Raw genomic sequence first — 17,145 nt, 5'->3', positions numbered from 1 at the left:
CAAACCAGACACCCTCCGGCCCCTGGCTGCGCCTAGAAATTCTGTCCATTAAAATTATGAACAGAACCGGTGACAAAGGGCAGCCCTGCTGGAGTCCATCATGCACCGGGAAGAAGTCTGACTTACTACCGGCAATGCGAACCAAGCTCCTGCTTCGTTCATACAGGGACCGGACAGCCCTTAGCAAAGGGCCCCGGACCCCATATACCCGGAGCACCCTCCACAGGCTGCCTCGGGGGACACAGTCGAATGCCTTCTCCAAATCCACAAAACACATGTGGACTGGTTGGGCAAACTCCCATGAACCCTCCAGCACCCTGTAGAGGGTATAGAGCTGGTCCAGTGTTCCATGGCCCAGACGAAAACCGCAATGTTCCTCCTGAATCCGAGGTTCCACTATCGGCCGTATTCTCCTCTCCAGTACCCTGGCATAGACTTTCCCAGGGAGGCTGAGAAGTGTGATTCCCCCTGTAGTTGGAACACACCCTCCGGTCCCCCTTCTTAAAAAGAGGAACCACCACCCCGGTCTGCCATCCCAGAGGCACTGTCCCCGACTGCCACGCGATGCTGCAGAGGCGTGTCAACCAAGACAGCCCCACAGCATCCAAAGACTTGAGGTATTCAGGGCGGATCTCATCCACCCCTGGTGCCTTGCCACTGAGGAGTTTCTTGACTACCTCGGTGACCTCAGCTAGGGTGATGGACGAGTCCACCTCTGAGCCCTCAGCCTCTTCTTCCTCAACGGAAGGCGTGACTGCGGGTTTGAGGAGGCAGTATTCCTTCCACCATCCGACGACATCCCCAGGGGGGGATGACATGATTGAGGTCAACAGCCGCCCACCTCCACTGTAAACAGCGTTGGTAGGGGACTGTTTCCCTCTACTAAGTTTGCCAGAATCTCTTCGAGGCCAGCCGATAGTCCTTCTCCATGGCTTCACTGAATTCCTCCCAGGCCCGAGTTTTTGCCTCCACAACCACACAGGCCGCAGTCCGCTTGGCCTGCCAGTACCTGTCAGCTGCCTCCGGAGTCCCACAAGCCAACCAGGCCCGATAGGACTCCCTCTTCAGCTTGACGGCATCCTGTACTTCCTGTGTCCACCACCGGGTTCGGGGATTTCTGCCTCGTCAGGGATCGGAGAACTTACGGCCACAGCTCCGAGCAGCTGCTTCAACAATGGAGGTGGAGAACATGGTCCACTCAGACTCAATATCTTCAGCCTCTCTCGGGATCTGGTCGTAACGTTCCCAGCAAACCCTTACAGTATGCTTGGGTCTGCCGAGTCTGTCCAGCCTCCTCCCCCGCTATCGGATCCAACTCACCACCAGGTGGTGATCCGTTGACCGCTCCGCCCCTCTCTTCACCCGAGTGTCCAAGACATACGGCCGCAGGTCAGATGAAACGACCACAAAGTCGATAATCGACCTAGGGTGTCCTGTTGCCACGTGCACTGGTGGACACCCTTATGCCTGAACATGGTGTTCGTTATGGACAAACTGTAACTAGCACAGAAGTCCAAAAACTGAACACCGCTCGGGTTCAGGTCGGGAGGGCCGTTCCTCCCAATCACGCCCCTCCAGGTGTTACTGTTGTTGCCCACGTGAGCGTTGAAGTCCTCCAGTAGAGCGACGGAGTCCCCAGTCGGAGCACTTTCCAGCACCCCTCCCAGAGACCCCAAGAAGGCCAGGTACTCTGCACTGCCGTTTGGCCCGTAGTCACACACGACAGTGAGAGACCTATCCCCGACCAGTAGGCGCAGGGAAACGACCCTCTTGTTCACCAAGGTAAACTGCAACACATGGCGGCTGAGCTGGGGGGCTATAAGCAAACCCACTCCAGCCCGTCGCCTCTCACCATGGGCAGCTCCAGAGTGGTGAAGAGTCCATCCTCTCTCAAGGAGTGTGGTTCCAGAGCCCAAGCCATGCGTAGAGGTGATCCCGACTATCTCTAGTCGGTACCTCTCAACCTCACGCGCAATCTCAGGCTCCTTCACCGCCAGCGAGGTGATGTTCCACATCCCTAAGGCTAGTTTCCTTATCCAGGGATCGGGTCATCGAGGCCCCCGCGCCTTCGACTGCCCGCCCGTTCCTCTCTGCACCAGCCCCTTACGGTTCTTCCTGCAGGTGGTGAGCCCACGGGACGGCGGCCCCACGTCGCTCCTTTGGGCTGAGCCTGGCCGGACCCCGTGGGGTGAGGCCCGGCCACCAGGCGCTCGCATACGAGCCCCAACCCCGGGCCTGACTCCTGACTACCGGGCGACGTCACGGTCCTTAAATCTTTTCCTCTCATAAGGGGTTTTTGAACCGATCTTAGTCTGACCCGTCACCTAGGAGCTGTTTGCCTTGGGAGACCCTACCAGGGGCATATAGCCCCAGACAACATAGCTCCTAGGGTCATTCGGGTACTCAGATCCCTCCACCACGTTAAGGTGGCAGTTCAAGGAGGGGAATGACCCCAGAGGGTTAAAGTGCAGCTGTGCCTCAGACGACCCAACTTTAAGACCCGGCTCGAGGTCTTTTGTCTTCCCTGTTCCCTTCTCTGCGCTCCCCATTGTTTCCTGTTTTAACTATGCGGTCCTGTCTAATAAATACTGTAAGCAAGTGTTGTTGTAGAAATTAGTTTTTGATGATTTTTCTAGTGGCTTGAAATTAAACCGTGTGAAACTGGTCAGCAGCTCGTTGTGAAGTTGGTGCAGGCAATTTTCATCTTTTAGGGTTCGTAATATCATGTTTTGCTTTCCGTCTCACACAGAATGAGGTTCATGACCTGCGCCTTAATTCCCCTGAAGCGACAGCATCCTCATATAGGATGTACAGAGATAACTATCCTGCAGAAGGACTTCAGGAAGGATTTCCTGGACCACAGGCCTTCCATGGTGCTCCTCTTACTGGTCAGTTCATGAGTTGCTTAATTCCCCAAATCTGCCACCTTTTAACATTTTTAGTTTATACTGGTGGTTCTCAATGTGTGCCAATTGGATAGTGTAAGTTTAATCATGTTTTAAATGAGAGCTTTCTATACATCAATCAACAGCTATGCAACTACCACTGTGATGCTTCAAAAAGTTCATAAAGAGATTGTAAAACTAATCCAAATGAATTGTGTGGTTTAGTCCAAAATATATTAAGAGACTTGATCACTTTTTATGATGATGAGATTTAATTTAGGCTTTTATTTACATATAAACATTCATCAACACGCACATCAGCTGTGGTAAATGGAGGCTCAAGCATGTTCCCTTGACATACGAGAAACAATGAGGTTCATTCTCGTGTTGCGCAGCATGTTTGAGCTTCCTGAAGAACATTTGGCCTGCCTTTTTATATTCCCTTTAAACCTGACTGGTATCTGATGTCTGTGTTTACATTAATTTCCACCTAAAATTATTGTTAGTGATCGCTTTACTATGCACATGGTAGACCCTCTGGTTTACAAAAAAAAAAAAAAAAAAATGGTAACACTTTACTTGAAGAAGTGTGCATAAGACTGACATGACGCCTTCATAATCATAACATCCACCTGGATGATGCGACGGCAGCCATATTGAGCCAGAACGCCCACCACACACCAGCTTATTGGTGGAGGGGAGACAGAGTGATAAATCCAATTGGTATATGGGCATGATTAGGAGGCCATGATGGACATAGGCCACTGGGAAAGTTTGGCCGGGATACCAGGGTTATACCGCTACTCAGGAGTTACACCCCTGCTCTTTGACAGTATAGTGTCCCGGTCACTTTCCTCGGGTGTTAAGACCCACACAAACCACAGGTTGAGCGCCCCCTGCTGATCTCACTAACACCTCTTCCAGCAGCAACCTGATTTTCTCAGGAGGTCTCCTGTCCAGGTACTAAACAGGCTCAGCCCTGCTTAGCTTCAGTGGGCAGCCAGTCTTGGGCTACAGGGTGATATGGCTGCTGACTATGAATGAGGTTTTATGCATGTTTATGACAACGGTCATGAAGTGTCATTCGCTCAATTAATCCAAATTAAATAATTACAAATTTTTTAATACAAATATGACACCTTGACATAAACCAATACATCATAACCTGTCTGTGTCTTTGTCAGGACAAATTGACAAACCAATGCGTCATTGACCATACAAAATTGACAGCACACCCGTTTAAGTGTTACCAAAAATGTTCAACTTCTGAATGGTGACATCACCAATAAAATAAGATCCACTTATGTGTACAATATTTAAGACATAATTAAAACTCATTCCTTTTTTTCCCTCAGTTTCCACTACAGGTCCCTCTGCGTACTACAACCAGTCTCCAGCATATAATTCACAGTATCTTCTACGCACTGCTGCAAATGTTACACCAACAAAGGTAGTGGAGTGATTTTCATGTAAATGCAATAGACTCTACTTGTTTTAGTTACCAGGAAAAAGCACAGAGAACCAATATCAAAGTATTGTTTGTTTATTTCTGCAGGCCCCAGTATACGGGATGAATCGTCTTCCTCCACAGCAGCATATGTATGCCTACCAACAATCAACACACACACCACCTCTTCAGTCCACTCCTGCATGCATATATCCCCAAGAGCAGGTCTTTGGTGCTCCCATCCGGTTTGAGTCACCAGCTACATCCTTACTCTCCCCATACAGTGAAGAGTATTATGGTCACAATTTTCCTCAACCTACAGTCAATCCAACATTACCAGAGCCTGGATATTTCACCAAGCCATGTGTCGATACATCCACGCAGCCATCCAAGAGCAGTGAAAACAAGGCGGTTGACCCCAAGATGAGTCTTGGGTCGCAGTTCACAGGTGAACCTCCTAAGGTTCCAAACTTTGGGGGTGTGGCCGGTGCCCCATCAACATCAGCAACAACTGCCTTCAAGTTCAACTCCAATTTCAAGTCCAATGATGGTGATTTCACCTTTTCCTCAGCTCAGATGAAAAATAGTGAAAGCCTTTTGGGACTTCTGACGTCAGATAGTCCTCCCAAAGCGGAAGGACCATCAGAACCGAAACATCAGACCCAAGACCAGCCGCCTAGCCAAAGCGGAGTCTTTACTTTTGGAAGTAAAAGTGCCACAGGATTTTCATTCACCGATGCTGCTCAGAGCAAAATGAATATTTTTGGCAACACTGACCAAAGACTTAGCTTTGCAAGTGGAACCAAACCTGTATTAGGAATCCCAGAGGTTCGGGAAGAAAAAAGCGGGGAAAGTGATAATGATAGCACCCATGTGGAAGAGGAAGAGGATGGACCTCATTTTGAGCCCATTGTGCCTCTTCCGGATAAGGTTGATGTGAAAACTGGTGAGGAGGAGGAAGAGGAGATGTTCTGCAAGAGAGCAAAACTCTTCCGGTTCGACCCTGAGACTAAAGAATGGAAAGAGAGGGGCATTGGAAGTCTCAAAATTCTAAAACACAGAACATCCGGGAAAGTTCGTCTGTTGATGAGGAGGGAACAGGTTCTCAAAATCTGTGCTAATCACTATATCACTGCAGATATGGTCCTCAAACCAAATGCTGGATCTGACAAGTCCTGGGTGTGGTATGCTATGGACTATGCAGATGAAATGGCCAAGACTGAGCAGTTGGCTGTTCGTTTTAAAACTGCGGATGAGGCCACACTGTTCAAATTCAAATTTGAGGAAGCTCAAAAATTCATTCTAGAGTCTCCACAAGGCCAACAAATGGAAAATAAAAATGAAACTCCGAAGCCTCAGGTTTCATCCAAAGAAATGGATCTTAAAACACTGTTTTCCAAGAAGCAGGGTGAATGGGACTGTGATGTGTGCTGTGTAAGAAACGCTCCCACATCTGCGGTGTGTGTTGCCTGCAACAGTGCAGCTCCTTCTACAGCAAAGGAAAAACCTGTAGTGTCCCCACATGGCCAACAGTTGAAAAAGAAATGTGAAACTCCAAAGCCTCAGATTTCATCCAAAGAAATGGATCTTAAAACACTGTTTTCTAAGAAGACGGGTGAATGGGACTGTGATGTGTGCTGTGTAAGAAACGCTCCCACATCTGCAGTGTGTGTTGCCTGCAATAGTGCAGCTCCTTCTACAGCAAAGATTAAACCTGTAGAGGAACTTAAAGGCTCTGCACCTGTGGCTCCTCCTGCCAAATCTTTTTCTTTTGGACTTACTGGAGACACTGATGTCAGCTCAAAGGGATTAGCATTTGGGTCTCAAATACCTGTTTCTTTTCAATTTGGATCAAATGATTCTGCAGGAACCGCTGTTGACCTTACAGCTCAGGCTGATAAGAAAACTATTCAGGCTGAAGCACCACAACATGCGAAAGTGCCAGCAACTCCAGTTGTCCCTTTTGGCTCTGGTTTTGGCTCTCAGTTTGTTAAGAAAGAGGGTCAATGGGACTGTGACTCCTGCTTCGTGAGGAATGATGCTTCAGCAACTGAATGCGTTTCTTGCAAAGCCCCCTGCAGCATTGAGTTAGCTGCCAAGTTTGGTAAAAAAGAGGGACAGTGGGATTGTGACACTTGCCTGGTAAGAAATGAAGGTACAGCTAGGCAGTGTGTTTCATGTCAGGCTGCAAACCCAAATATGAAAGGCAAGACCTCTACTGCACCATCAAGTTCCTCTTTTTCATTCAGTTTTGGTAGTTCTAGCAAGCAACCTGCTGCAACAGGATTTACTGCCAATTTCAATCCAGGTCCTGCTTTTCAGTTTGGTACAAGTAAAGAAAAAGCATCCTCAGAAGGTTTTAAGTTTGTAGAGTCTTCTACATCTCAGGCTGATAAGTCGAGCAGTTCAGTGTTTTCGTTTTCCATGCCAGTGCCTGCTGGAGGTTTCAAGTTTGGCATTGCAGAATCTGAGGCAAACGCATCAGACGGACAGTCACAAAATGGATCTGCATCTGACCTCTTAAAAAATATTGCTGAACTTCACAGAGAGAAAAAAGAAGCAATCCCAAGTTCCTCAGATGAGCCCTTAGACACTGGTAGTCATGATAATAATCCCCTCATTACCGGTAAGCCTGACTCTTTTAGTTTTGCAGAATTGGCAACATGCTCACAAGGTAGTTTTCAGTTTGGCCAGGAGGATCCCACTTTCAAAGGCTTTGCTGGTGCTGGCCAGCAGCTGTTTACAGCAATTAATTCCACCCCCAAGACCGATACCTCTGCTGATCAAGATGATGAAATGTACAAAACAGAGGATAATGACGATATTCAGTTTGAGCCAGTTGTTCAGATGCCTGAGAAGGTTGACCTTGTTACAGGGGAAGAAGATGAGAAAAGCTTGTATTCGCAGCGTGTCAAACTCTTCAGATTTGATACAGAAACAAGCCAATGGAAAGAAAGAGGAGTTGGAAACCTTAAGCTGCTCAAAAATAATAAGAATGGGCGACTTCGAGTTCTTATGAGGAGAGAGCAGGTGTTGAAGGTATGTGCTAATCATTGGATTACAACCACAATGAACTTGAAACCCCTCTCTGGGTCAGACCGAGCCTGGATGTGGATTGCCAATGACTTTTCAGACGGAGATGCCAGATTAGAACAGCTTGCGGCAAAATTCAAAACACCAGAGCTTGCTGAAGAGTTCAAGCTAAAATTTGAGGAGTGTCAGCGGCTGCTATTGGATATTCCTTTGCAGACCCCTCACAAGCTTGTGAATACTGGCAGAACGGCCCAACTTATACAGAAAGCTGAAGAAATGAAATCTGGTCTTAAAGACCTCAAATCATTCTTGACTTTCCAAAGCAAGGATGATGAAAGTATCAGTACCTCTTCAGTCACAGTCAAACTCGACTCTGAAAGCACCACAACTGCTTTAGAATGGGATAATTATGATTTGCAAGAAGAAGCGCTTGACAACTATGCTGATTCTTCTGTGTGCAATACCTCTTTGCAGCCTGATCCAGTAGGAAAAAGTTTGTTCCGTTTTGGCGAATCGTCCACAGGCTTTAGTTTCAGTTTTCAGCCTATTCTCAGTCCCTCCAAGTCTCCATCTAAGCTAAACCAGAGCCAGGCTTCCGTTGGCACAGATGATGAACAAGAAGCATCGCAAGAGGAAGAGCGAGATGGTCAGTACTTTGAGCCTGTTGTGCCGTTGCCTGATCTTGTTGAGGTCTCAACAGGAGAGGAGAACGAGCAAGTCATTTTCAGTCACAGGGCCAAACTATACCGCTATGATAAAGAACTTAGTCAGTGGAAGGAACGAGGTATAGGAGACCTTAAAATACTACAAAACTATGAAACAAAGCGCGTCAGACTTGTTATGAGGCGTGATCAAGTCCTGAAATTGTGTGCAAACCATTGGATTGCTTCAAATATGAATCTTGAGCCCATGAAAGGATCCGAGAAAGCATGGATCTGGAGTGCCTTTGATTTTGCTGAAGGCCAGGGAAAGATTGAACAGTTGGCTGTAAGGTTTAAACTGGAGGAAACGGCAAGAATGTTCAAAGAAGTCTTCGAAGAGGCAAAGGCTGCCCAGGAAAAAGGCACTCTTCTCACCCTGCTTTCCGCAAGAGTACCTGCCTTCAGCCAAGAGCCAATTTGTGGTAAGGCTGCAGTTGCTGTACTTGAGGAAACCACAAAAGAGCGTACTGTACTTCCCGAGGTTGAAAGCAGTCCTAAACTAGATGGGTCGCCTGGGGCAGAGCTTGGTGCTCAGGTCACCAAGACTCCCAAGTTCTCTTTTGTCTCTCCTCCCAAGTTCGTCTTTGGTTCAGACTCTGTGGAGAAGATCTTTGGGAGCCCTTTGTCATCGAAAGAGAAATCACCTGTTATGATTCCCAGTCCAAAAGATGAGGAAACGAGTGCCTCAAGACTGAAAACCTCTGGACAGGAAGTAACCAGTCAGCCATCCATTGGAAATCCTTTCAGCATCCCAACAAGTAAGCTATCTTATGTATCCCATAGTTTTTGAATAAATCTGTTTAGACCTTTTAGTCTAGGTCAGGGATTTCCAAACTTGTTGTCAGCGGGTTATCGTCCTGCAGTTTTAGTTCTGACCCTACTTCCTGCAATTTTTCAAGAGTCCTAAAGATAATTATTAGCTGGTTTAGATGCATTTAATCAATTTTGGAGCTAAACTCATCCATAGTTTATATTCTAGTTGTTTGCTTTCCTGGTTTATTTACAAGTTTATGATCTTATTGGACACTGTTCATTGGTGTATGTTTTCCCAAGAAGAAGAAAAATGTCCTTAATCTGTTGCCTCTGAAATATCTACTTTACAGCTGATGTCATTAAGCCCATGTTTCTGTTGTATAGAGACTGATTTTTACCATCCGCTCAGTAACTGAGATAAATTCAAGTCCCTGACAAGAATAAAAAAAATCTTTAACAACTTTTTTTTAGGTTTGGATTTTAGGCTTTTCAAAAATAATCCAATGGCATTTTGGAGCTGCACATCAGCCACCCAGTTTGAAGCCCAAGGTATTTCAGGTCACAGTTTACTGTGGCACACAGAGTTCTTACTGACTGGCATGAGCCGGGAGACCTGACCTCGACTGAATGATGTGATAATTTAAACATTGTTTTCTTGGCCTCATTTAAAATGTTTGCATGGTTCTGAAATTGGCTAACCTTTAGCTGTTTGTTTGAAACTTTAGTATAATTTACAATTAAAGTGGACCAGTGGCTTCAAAGTCTTTTAAGTATTCAGCAGGGAATGTCTTGTAAAGTTATTTTCCCATTTTGAAATGTGACACCAACAGGTGTTGTTATTGGGATGTGGTGTTGCAAGTTTTTTTTTTTTGTCTTGGCTAACACTCAACTAAAGGATTATTAGGAACACCATACTAATAGTGTTTGACCCTCCCTTTCACCTTCAGTGCCTTAATTCTATGTGGCATTGATTCAACAAGGTGCTGAAAGCATTCTTTAGAAACGTTAGCCCATATTGATAAGATAGCATCTTGCAGTTGATGAAGATTTGTGGGATGCACATCCAGGGCACGAAGGTCCCGTTCCACCACATCCCAAAGATGGTCTATTGGGTTGAGATCTGGTGACTGTGGGGGCTATTTTAGTACAGTGAACTTATTGTCATATTCAAGAAACCAATTTGAAATGATTCCAGCTTTGTGACATGGTGCATTATCCTGCTGGAAGTAGCTATCAGAGGATGGGTACATGGTGGCCACAAAGGGATGGTCGGAAACAATGCTCAGGTGGGCCGAGGCATTTAAACAATGCCCAATTGGCACTAAGGGGCCTAAAGTGTGTCATTACACCATTACACCACCACCACCAGCCTGCACAGTGGCAGCAAGGCATGATGGATGTTCACATTCTGTTTACGCCAAATTCTGACTCTACCATCTGAATGTCTCAACAGAAATCGAGACTCATCAGACCAGGCAACATTTTTCCAGTCTTCAACTCTCCAATTTTGGTGAGCTCTTGCAAATTGCTGCCTCTTTTTCCTATTTGTAGTGGAGATGAGTGGTACCCGTTGGGGTCTTCTGCTGTTGTAGCCCATCCGCCTCAAGGTTGTGTGTGTTGTGGCTTCTTCACAAATGCTTTGCTGCATACCTCGGTTGTAACGAGTGGTTATTTCAGTCAAAGTTGCTCTTCTATCAGCTTGAATCAGTCGGCCCATTCTCCTCTGACCTCTAGCATCAACAAGGCATTTTCACCCACAGGACTGACCCATACTGGATGTTTTTCCCTTTTCACACCATTCTTTGTAAACCCTAGAAATGGTTGTGCGTGAAAATCCCAGTAACTGAGCAGATTGTGAAATACTCAGACCCGCCTGTCTGGCACCAACAACCATGCCATGCTCAAATTGATTGATTCTATTATCCAGGCTGATAAACACGTATAACTGAAGTTATGATTACAAATTACTTTATTTAAATCATAATAATTATAGCCGTCATCATAAAGTTTCTTACATTAACGTTTTGCAAAAGCACCCAATACAGGCACTGATGTGTAAATGCAGATGTTTTACACACCTTTAAAGATATTAAGTGAATCTAGTCATCAACTTTTTACAGATACCAGGATCCAGCTCATAAAGCTTAAAATATAACGCACATACACAATAGTAAATAACCTAATTAATTTACACGTTTTGACTGAACAGTTGTTGCATGTTTAATTTGCAGGTCTGTGATATGAAGAGTTTGCAAAGTAACATTTTAGCAACAGTGTGAAAGTGAATAGCAGGCACAATACTGCCGGTATAAACATGAATATACATCCATCTTCTTCCGCATGTCCGGGACTGGGTTGCGGGGGCAGCAGTCTAAGCAGAGATGCCCAGACTTCCCTTCCTCCAGCACTTCCGGGGGATGCAGAGGCGTTCCCAGGCCAGCCAGGAGACATAGTCTCTCCAGCGTGTCCGAGGTCTTCCCCCGGGTCTCCTCCCAGTGGGACGTGCCCGGAACGCCTCCCCGGGGAGGCGTCCAGGAGGCATCCGGAACAGATGCCCGAGCCACCTCAACTGACCCCTCTCGATGTGGACGAGAAGCGGCTCTACTCTGAGCTCCTCCCGAGTGACTGAGCTTCTCACCCCATCTCTAAGGGATCGCCCAGCCACCCTGCGGAGAAAGTTCATTTCGGCCGCCTGTATCCGGGATCTTGTCCTTTCGGTCATGACCCAAAGCTCATGACCATAGGTGAGAGTAGGAATGTAGATTGACCGGTAAATTGAGAGCTTTGCCTTACGGCTCAGCTCCTTCTTCACCACAACAGACCGAACAGTTCCTCCCAATCACGCCCCTCCAGGTGTCACTGTCGTTGCCCGCATGAGCGTTGAAGTCCCCCAGTAGAACAACGGAGTCCCCAGTCGGAGCACTTTCCAGTACCCCTCCCAGAGACCCCAAAGAAGGCCGGGTACTCTGCACTGCCATTTGGCCCGTAGGCACACACGACAGTGAGAGACCTATCCCCGACCCGTAGGCGCAGGGAAACGACCATCTCGTTCACAGCGTTAAACTCCAACACATGGCGGCTGAGCTTGGGGGCTATAAGCAAACCCACACCAGCCCATTGCTTCTCACCATGGTCAACTTCAGAGTGGTGAAGAGTCCATCCTCTCTCAAGGAGTGTGGTTCCAGAGCCCAAGCCATGTGAAGAAGTGATCCTGACTATCTCTAGTCGGAACCTCTCAACCTCACGCGCAATCTCAGGCTCCTTCCCCGCCAGCGAGGTGATGTTCCACGTCCCTAAGGCTAGTTTCCTTGTCCAGGGATCGGGTCGTCGAGGCCCCCGCCTTCAAATGCCACCCGATCCTCTCTGCACCGGCCCCTTACGGCTCCTCCTGCAGGTGGTGAGCCCACGGGAAGGCAGTCCCACGTCGCTCGTTTGGGCTGAGCCCGGCCACACCCCGTAGGGATAGGCCCAGCCATCAGGCGCTTGCATACGAGCCCCAACCCCGGGCCTGGCTCCAGGGTGGGGCCCCGGCTGCCCCATACCGGGCGATGTTACGTTTCTTTATTTTTTTTTACATCATAAGGGATTTTTGAACTGCTCTTAGTCTGACCCGTAGGACCTGTTTGCCTTGGGAGACCCTACCAGATGTTCTCCTCCTTGAACTGCTACTTTAACATGGTGGAGGGGTTTGAGTGCCCGAATGACCCTAGGAGCTATGTTGTCTGGGGCTATATGCCCCTGTTTTTTGTTTTTTGTTGTTTTTTGTTTTTGGGGACATGGACTGAGTAAACTCCACTGACCAGGAGTCATCTTCTGTACTCTTTCAAAACTTCAGGACAAACGCTTCTTGACTTGTACCTTGTGAACACACTGGCTAGCAGTTAGCACACTCAATTCCCATCACATGCTCAGATAGCAAACAGACAACTGAAGTATTCTTTCGGCTTAGAGTACTAGTTGGAGGTTGTGAGTCTTCTAACCAGCTAACAAATCGTGTGTGGATCTGCATGCTGTGCTGAGATTTGATTTCACTAAACCTGTTTAGCAGTTGTTGCTGCCAACCTCATTCTTAAGTTGTAGTTTACGTGCTTCATATGTTCCCTCTCTTGAGTTTACGTGCTTCATATATTCCCTCTCTAAGTTAATGATGGATCACTGTGTTTCCGCTTTTTAGTCAAGCTAAAGAGTTGTGCCTAATATATATACCTTCTTTACTTTTCAGATGCATTGCATTTAAGTTATAGATTTGATCAGTTCATGCAGAATTGGCTCCATCAGTCTTTGCTCTGGTGACGTACGCAGGTCTTCTCCAATCAGCTCTGTCTCATCTGCATACTCTCGAGAGCCACGCCCACATCTCAAAATCCAATCAACAAGCAGTGAATAGCACCGGCGCCCTACTTCTGTTATTTTCTAATAATCTGATCAAATTTTGGCATACATCACAATATGGAAGGAAATATGATGCTGCTTCCGTTGCATTGAGACGTTGATACCTTGATTCAGTTTATGGTTCAGAGTTGAATGTAATTGAGCCGTTAAGAAGAAATTTATGGATTACATTTTTTTTCCACACAGTCTGATAGGGAGCATGAGTGTTTGCATGTGTGTGTCTTTATTATTGTTCTAATGTTTGGTGTGAAATGTGTGTGTGGTCGCCGCAGACGCTAGATGAGACGTTTGAGGGGTTTTCTGCTACATGCTCTTCAGTTTCAGATTTGTAAAAGACTTGATTCTTAATGCCTCAGTCGTGATGTGCCAAACTTTGTGTTGAACTGTTGCATTAGCTGAAATTATTCTTGTTGACAGTTTCGCCTGGGTCAGAACAGAAGATCGCTCTGGACGTGTGTGATGAAGATGATGATGTTGAGATCATATTTGAGCATAAGCCGACGAGAGAGCAGGCAGAACTGGCCGCCAGACTGATGCTTCCTCCTGCCTTCTTCTGTTACAAAAACGTCCCAGGATACGTCAGTGACGATGACGACGATGGTAAGATCTACACTGTATTTAAATATAGTCTGGTTTCTGTCACCTGTTCCTGTAAAGCACATGTCTGAAGATGTGCTCTGAGAACAGTTCAGGACTACCAGGATCTGTGCTTGTTTAATGAGCTGTTAAACTCCGAAACGGCTGTACAGAAAGATTGGCAGATCAGTGTGCAGGTGTCTGGTCCTCGACCGTGTGGTTAATCATCACGTGTGTTTTCTCTCTCTGTGTTGCACAGATGAAGATTTTGAAACCGCAGTGAGGAATCTGAAAGGAAAGCTGTATCCGGACGGAGCTGAAGGGCCGTCAGATCACGGTAGGTGACGTGCGTTACAGTGTTTCCTCCAGCTGAGGAGTTTTTCCAGCTGTGGTGGCAGGCCTATTTCCACAGGGGTAGGGGGCGTGGCCTACGGCTGATTTCCCATTGACCACGCCCCCTCACCCTATAATCGTGCACTCGCACACTGGCCACTAAAGGAATTAAAAAAATTTACACAAGATATTTATTTGCAAAGATTTAAACTGCACTGTATATTCATAATTAGAGATAATGAGCAGATGCTCGAGATACTGGACCTCTCGTTGCTTTCATATGCATTACTTAAACGGAGAATATTTGTTTTAGATTTATATTTAAAAATGAACACTTCAAGCTTTGTAAAGACATCTCTCTCATGTTGAGTTTGTTCGTTCTCTTCACACTGCGAGAGACGGCAGGTCGCACATCGTTTAGTTTATTTATTTTATGAAAATCACTACCTTTTGTTTTTATTATGAGTGTACACCAATGAAAGTAGACTTTTAACAGTTTTGAATGACATATAACACTTATGTATGACAAAAATCGACTGAATTATTTGAGTCTCTTTCGCACTGATAAGAAAAAAAGTGAGGCTAATGCGCCAGCGCGACGGCCGACCCCAGGGGTTAAAACACTCTGCTTTCAGTGCTGAGAGCGAGTGTGTGTGTGCAGACTCTGATGGAGTGTGTGTGTTTGCAGACTCTGAGGTCACACTAGTGTGGGAGAAGAAGCCGACTGCAGACGAGGAGCAGAGAGCCAGACGCCTGAAGCTGCCGCCCACCTTCCTCTGCGACGTCAGCAGCGACTCCGACTCCGAGCGACCCGACGACGTCAGCGCAGAGCTACACACACTGCAGCACGCTCAGGTCAGAGGACTTTCTGAACACTGACATGAGGCGTGATTAGCAGCACCGGTTTGACTCGTGTCTTGTTCTGGACACACAGGTGAAGCCGGAGCCTTCCCATGATGCAGCAGCGGAAGAGCCTCCCGTGGACGGCAGCGTTGACCCCATTGACCTCTCCACGAAGAGGAGCAGCGAGAGCGAGTCCAGCTCCACTGCAGGTACACGTGTCCTCCTCCTATAAAGAGAGCCAATCACAGTGATGTCTGCTGAACTCTCACGAATGCTGTCATCATAACACACAGAGCAAACACGATATGAATAAGAGATTCGTCTTTCATTGATTATAACGAGAGAGCAGATCTCACTGAATGAAAACACACTGACACGACGATAAGACAATGAAAAACAGTAACTACTTTGGTTCAGGGAAATGTAAGTTAAGTGTTTGAATCCAAATATAAGGAACATTTATTATTAGAATGATGTGAATGAAGTCCAGCCTGGGGTCAGAGAGTGAAGGACAGGGACGTTCAGTCAAACTCGTCCAGCGTTTGCCTTTGGTGTCGTCTGATGTCTTTGCTCTTCTCCAGCAGGTCTTCCTTTTGCATTCGCATCTGAGAGTGCGTTTTCATTTGGAGAATTGGCAAAGACTGCAGGAGAATTTGCTTTTGGCAAAAAAGGTGAGTGTCCTGTTTACATTTTAACCAGCGTTTAACCAATGTGTCTGCGTCAATAGATTTTATTTTTAATAATAAAGACTGCAGTCAAATTCACAATTCTTTCTGTTGAGTTTTCTAGCAGGGCTGAGTGAAAAATGATAAAATCATGATGGCAGGAAACTATTCCTTAGTGAGAATGAGAGATCTAGCATGAAGCTGTAGCGCCAGCCAGAGCACAGGACACACACACACACACACACACACACACTGTCTGAGGTTTCTGGGTGTGTCTGTGTGAACTGCTGCTCTCAGCCCTGTGTTTTCACAAAATAATACAGTACATTTTAGTTCATTCTGCACTGATACCGACACTTTGATTTGTCTTGTGCTCGCCACAAATGTAGAGCTGCTCCAGCAGGACTCGGTGCTGAGGATCTTTTCTACTAGACTGCTTTTCAGATGTTTAGATACCCGTGAAATATCACAATTCTCTTTTCCAGTTTTGATATTACAGCAAAAACTACTAGCCTAATGTAAATGTAACCTTTATAAAAGAAAGTAATCCGTAAGTAATAAAATAAGGACAAATAATCCAAGTACGAATAAATATAATAGAACAAAGACAAATGAAATAAACAGTGAAAAGGTTCTCGCTTTTCGGTCGGCTCGCTCCATCTCACTATGGGAAACGCCTCTTGTGTGGTCATACATGAATCCCTATAGGAGGATCTTTTGTGATGTCATTGTTTACGTTTGTCGCGTTGCATCATGGGAATCGTGTGGCAAGAAATCCCGCTAGATACCTGTAATTTGATTGTTTTGCACGTTTGGAGGAGGATTTAGAGACGAGGATGGTTCACTCTTGCTGTGTGCTCGACTGTACGGCTTGTTGGGGGCCTGATAAAAAGTTTTTCATTTTAATAAATAAATAAATAAGAACACTGGTCAATGAAGACTTACCCGGCTTTGCAGTGAGCAGTGATTATTTCTCCGTTCTGCCATCACCCACGGGAGATCACGCTGTGACTCTAACTTTACCTCTGCTTTAACCATAGGGCTTTAGACTGATCTCATGAAATGGCGCATGTATAACACGCCAATTCGTATTTCCAACACGCATAATCGCTTTTCAGCGTGTTTATGAACGCCATTGACTTAACGTTACATTACTGTATATAGGGATGGGACGGTATGAAAATTTCATATCACGATTATAGTGTCCAAAATAATCGTGATTATCAATATTATCACGTTTTTTGTTAAAAATTTATGAAAGTGCTCAAAAAGAACTGATGCTCACACTGAAAACATTTCATTTCAATGTATAATTGAAAATAAACAAACAACAAATAAAACAAGTCTCTCTATGCAGCTTTTTAAGCAAGATTATATTCTATGGCATTTGCTTCTTTATAATGCCCGTCGTCAATAGCAACACATTATTACACAGCGCACATCCATAACATTCACAACGGACGCGCGCTCTTGTTTCATTCAAACACAACTTGCCGTCTTGCGTCTCCGGTTTTTGA

The 17,145-nt window shown here is 46.0% G+C and overlaps 1 protein-coding gene across 4 annotated transcripts in view; it reads left to right on the top strand.

Annotated features, from left to right (window-relative positions):
• LOC120480580 (E3 SUMO-protein ligase RanBP2) overlaps positions 1-17,145 on the top strand; it is a 34,788-nt gene that overhangs the window by 11,204 nt on the left and 6,439 nt on the right. The window contains exons 17-25 of one of the 4 annotated variants that reach the window (XM_089133567.1): positions 2,750-2,888; positions 4,241-4,335; positions 4,441-8,824; positions 10,273-10,329; positions 13,629-13,811; positions 14,047-14,124; positions 14,809-14,975; positions 15,055-15,172; positions 15,548-15,634. In XM_089133567.1, the coding sequence (XP_088989693.1) occupies positions 2,750-2,888; positions 4,241-4,335; positions 4,441-8,824; positions 10,273-10,329; positions 13,629-13,811; positions 14,047-14,124; positions 14,809-14,975; positions 15,055-15,172; positions 15,548-15,634 (5,308 nt within the window). Of the gene's footprint in view, positions 1-2,749; positions 2,889-4,240; positions 4,336-4,440; positions 8,825-9,290; positions 9,369-10,272; positions 10,330-13,628; positions 13,812-14,046; positions 14,125-14,808; positions 14,976-15,054; positions 15,173-15,544; positions 15,635-17,145 lie in introns of all 4 variants that reach the window. The other 3 variants (XM_089133566.1, XM_089133569.1, XM_089133568.1) reach the window with 3 other exon arrangements.

The sequence above is a fragment of the Pimephales promelas genome, chromosome 7 (genome assembly GCF_988280905.1).
Source record: "Pimephales promelas chromosome 7, fPimPro1.hap1.1, whole genome shotgun sequence".
Classification (NCBI taxonomy): Eukaryota; Metazoa; Chordata; class Actinopteri; order Cypriniformes; family Leuciscidae; genus Pimephales; species Pimephales promelas.
The sequence above is the reverse complement of the archived record's forward strand: the minus strand, read 5'-3'. Positions and strand labels throughout refer to the sequence as shown.